This window comes from Musca vetustissima, unplaced genomic scaffold (genome assembly GCF_032173495.1).
Source record: "Musca vetustissima isolate MV318-11 ecotype Yass unplaced genomic scaffold, APGP_CSIRO_Mvet_v1 utg324889, whole genome shotgun sequence".
NCBI classification, from domain to species: domain Eukaryota; kingdom Metazoa; phylum Arthropoda; class Insecta; order Diptera; family Muscidae; genus Musca; species Musca vetustissima.
The window spans coordinates 2,715-6,799 of NW_026879292.1; the positions used below are offsets into that span (position 1 = coordinate 2,715).

Sequence of the window (4,085 nt, forward strand, 5' to 3'; positions counted from 1 at the left end):
AGGTGATCCAAGGATGCCAGCTGGATATCAGCTGCTTCTCAATTTGTTGTTCAAAATCGATTATTGTGAATTGACTTCCATTAACTTTAAGAAAAAAATCATCTATTTTTCTCTTCCTGAGTGACTTTATTAATAGAACTTAAGAAATGACAGTTTGTTATCTGTGGTTATCCAGGGAGACCCGCTCGATATCAGCTGTTTCTCAAGGTTGCTGTCAAAATCCACTATTGTGAATTGGCTTCCATTATAAAAAAGTAACCAACATGGCCTACAAATAAGGTCACCCAGGGAGACCAGCTGGATATCTGCACCACTGAAGTTTGCTGTCAAAATGCATTATTGTGAATTGACTTACATTTTGAAAACGTAAACACAGTCGACATTTTTGACATTAGAGTTGAGAAAAAACAGCTGTTTTCCTATTTCGATTGCTACTTGGATGGCCTTATTTATAGATCTTGGTAACCAAAGTCCAAATTTTTGACATTGGACTTCAGAAAAAACAGCTGACTTTCGCTACCTGGTTATTAGATTATTATTAGATCTTGATGAAAATGTAAACAAAGTCCAAGTTTTTGACATTAGACTTGAGAAAAAACAGCTGACTTTGGCATGCTGGGTCAATTTGTTAATAAATCTTGTCTGTGGCCTTATTCATAGTCCTTGGTTCAGTGTATCAATCGTTTAATAATACTTTATAAAATATTTAAATTTTGTTCCGAAAAAATCCTCCCTGTTCTAAAAAGTAAAAACCTAATATATAAATATAAAAATTGGTAAAATTATAACAATTCTCCCATGTAACATCTCTTTATGAATAAGTTAGACAATAAACATCCTCCATACAAATGAGTTATTATAATGGCTGATGTCGCGTAGAAAATCCCCTTCCATCCATCCGCCCACCCATCATTTATGTACATATGTAAAATATAGGGCATAGAACTTTACTTACACAAAACAGCCATCATTGGGAACGTTATGACATTGTGTGGTGCTACGATCACACTCTGACATATCACATACTATATACCCATAGCAATAAAAACCCAGTACGGTACAACATTTATACATATAAAATTACAACAACAGCACAAACAAAAGTTAAATGAATTTGTAACAAGGATGTCAACAGGTATGTATCATCATCGTCGTCATCATCAGAAATGACCTCAATAGTACAATTGTATTTGTGATGTATTCTCTTCCATGGATAGTACTACTACTATATATGTCTATATGTACTCGTACATGTGTGTGGTTCTATAAATCATTTGTATATCTATGTATGTATGTAATAACTTCCTTTTTCTATGCCTGCTCAGAATTGGGTTAGATAGGTGGGTTGTTAATTCCCTTTGACTATGGAACCTATACTAATGGAGGAAATGTTAAAGCTTGTAACAGGATGTTAAACATTGCTGGTTATTTTCCTCTCGTTGTCCTACGTTCAATATGTAATAAATAATGTAATAAATGTAAAATATTTTTGTAAAGTTGATTTTGTAAAACAATTTAATTATTTAAATTTGTATTGTTGTACTAGTAATTGTTGTAGTATGTATTTCGTTTAATAATTTAAAAAAAAATAATTTTTAAAACTTTTACCTGTCACTTTTAATAGTTTTTTTCATTAACTCACTAATTTCCAAAACTAATTTTTGTGTGGTTTAAGGGTCTACATTATGCTCAGCTTTTGGTTTTCCAAAAATTTTAAATATTTTTCTTTCCCTTTAATAGATTTTTGAATAATGTTTTGATTTTTTTTCTTCTTGTCTTTAGGTTATCAACATTTATATAAGAGTCCCGATGAAGTGGATGGCATGATACAGCCCTATTATGAGACTTTGAGTCAAAGTCAAAATCAAGCAGCGGCCTCGACATTCCAACGTAATTCACCGCTTTATTGGACTTTGCAAAATCGCCGGCCGGTTAAACCGCAGGCTCCAGCCAATGCTCTGAGTCGTGATGATTTATATGCCACGCCTCTAAAGCGTTCCGAAAGATTGGCCCTGGCTCAACAGCAGCAGCAGCAACGTCAGCAAGCCCAACAAGCAGCAGCGGCCGCTGAGGCCCCAAGTTCAGCAAATCTTCCAGCATCGCCCAGTGCTGTACGTCAACGCACCAACACCAATTTCCACACCTCAACGCCCATACGTAATTCAGATTCTGCACTGCCAGCTGATAATATACCAGCCAAACAACGCCTCCGGAATTGGGATGACAACTCGCCAGAACGTTTGAATACCTGTGCCGATCGCATTGGCCAAAGTAAAACCAGTCTAATGGATTTCAAGCGCCTACTCTTGGCCAAATCGGCCAAGAGCAGTACTCTACCCAAGAAAATGTCCGCTGTGGAATTGCTAAAGAAAAACAATCTTACCAATCAACAAAATTCCCAACTCACAGCTCCACTCAAATCATCCTCCTCCAGCACTAGCTCCAATCCAATTAGCATTACTGGGGGTGGTGGTAGCGGCACACTCTCCCAATTAAATTCTTCCATGAAACTTTTAGACTTAAGTGGTTCTCCCAAAACATTTGCCAATCGTCGTATGTTGCGTCAGGGTCAATTTGGTTCGCCCTCAAAATCGTTTGCACCCAAATTGAAGACAACACGTTCCAATTCGTTGCAACGTACCGACATTATGTCCACAACAATACCTGAAGCCAACAGTGAAGAAGATCACCATCACCATCATTCGGCAAATAGTTCATTGAACACTTCGAAAAATTCCGAAGAAGAAAATATGATCGATGATGAAAGTTTCAATATTAAACGTAACATTTTCCTACAAGCCGAGGAGAATAATTTTATGCGCAGTGAATTGAGATCGAGTTTTGGTCGTAATAAATCCGATGCAAAACCGCCAATGGTTAGTAAAGTGGAACCGATAATGAAACCCTTAACCGATAGCAGTAATGTGGCTGCTGGTGGCGGGGGTGGCATATCAACTTTAACATCAATGATGGCCCATGTTAATGTTTCAAATCCAAGTATGGATAATATTCGGGTTCCCAGTGGTAATACTTCCAATGCCACAATGACAAATACAGCTGCTTCCTTAGCTAATATGCCAGCATTAGAGACTGCTTTATAAGAATATTTTCAAAGAAAGTGAAAATATGAGCTATAATAAAAAAAAAACACACACACAAACAAAACTTGAAAAGCAATTTAAAATATTATCCCCCTCAATATAAAGGCAAAATGGATAAAGTTCGAAATGTTTGCAGAATACTTTTATTTATCTTATCCACAAAGAGGACTATTTCTTGAGAATGTGTTATGCAGGACAGCCACTGGAAATATGTGGCATATCCCATCAGATCCTTTGGCGTTCAAAATGTTTTTCCATAACTTTTATACCCCTAACTACCTTACCATGTGGGTTTCGGGAATTTTTACGAAATATTTTCATTCTATATAATATATATATTCTATATAATATAATAATTAAAAAAATGTTTCCATGTGTCCTCTCCCATGTCTGTATTCTCTTTCTGTGTCATCATCTTTGACGAACTTAATCCACCTTTGCCTTGAATATTGATAAAAAAATTACATCTGCCAATTATGGAAAGAATACCAGAACCTATGCATTTACTTATATTGGAAATCGACAAAAAAATAATAATTATATCATAACAATTATCAAGCAAAACAATCAAATCATATTGAATTTAGTTATTCATATACTAGATAGTGAGCTTTTTTCCTAAGTTATATATACAACAATTAAATAATAATAAAAGAAAAAAAATAAAATTATACAACAACAAATTAATTGAAAGAAAAAATTGTAACTTAGCAATTTTTAGTAAGGCAACTTCAAACTCTTTTGAATAAAAAAAGATAGAACGGCATATTCTTTTTAAGATTGCAGGTCACTGAAATGGATGATGTCCTTAAAATCGCGGTTAAGATTTTAGTTTCAATAACTGATTTAAATATTGACAGTTTACCTACTTAATTACGGTATTGCCATTTACCAGAGATATCGATTTCATTCTTTGGTGGTCCTGCATCCTTTACTTATTTTATTGTTTATCAAAACAATTCTGTAAATTTCTTCATAATTTTG

General features: G+C 34.7%; 1 protein-coding gene across 1 annotated transcript; it reads left to right on the forward strand.

The window, feature by feature from the left end:
• Positions 1-1,125: 1,125 nt before the first annotated feature.
• On the forward strand, positions 1,126-3,101 carry LOC133324105 (protein roadkill-like). Its single transcript, XM_061532990.1, has 2 exons — positions 1,126-1,135; positions 1,783-3,101. Exons 1-2 carry the CDS (start codon positions 1,126-1,128, stop codon positions 3,099-3,101), a joined length of 1,329 nt encoding a protein of 442 aa, XP_061388974.1.
• The last annotated feature ends 984 nt before the right edge of the window (positions 3,102-4,085 follow it).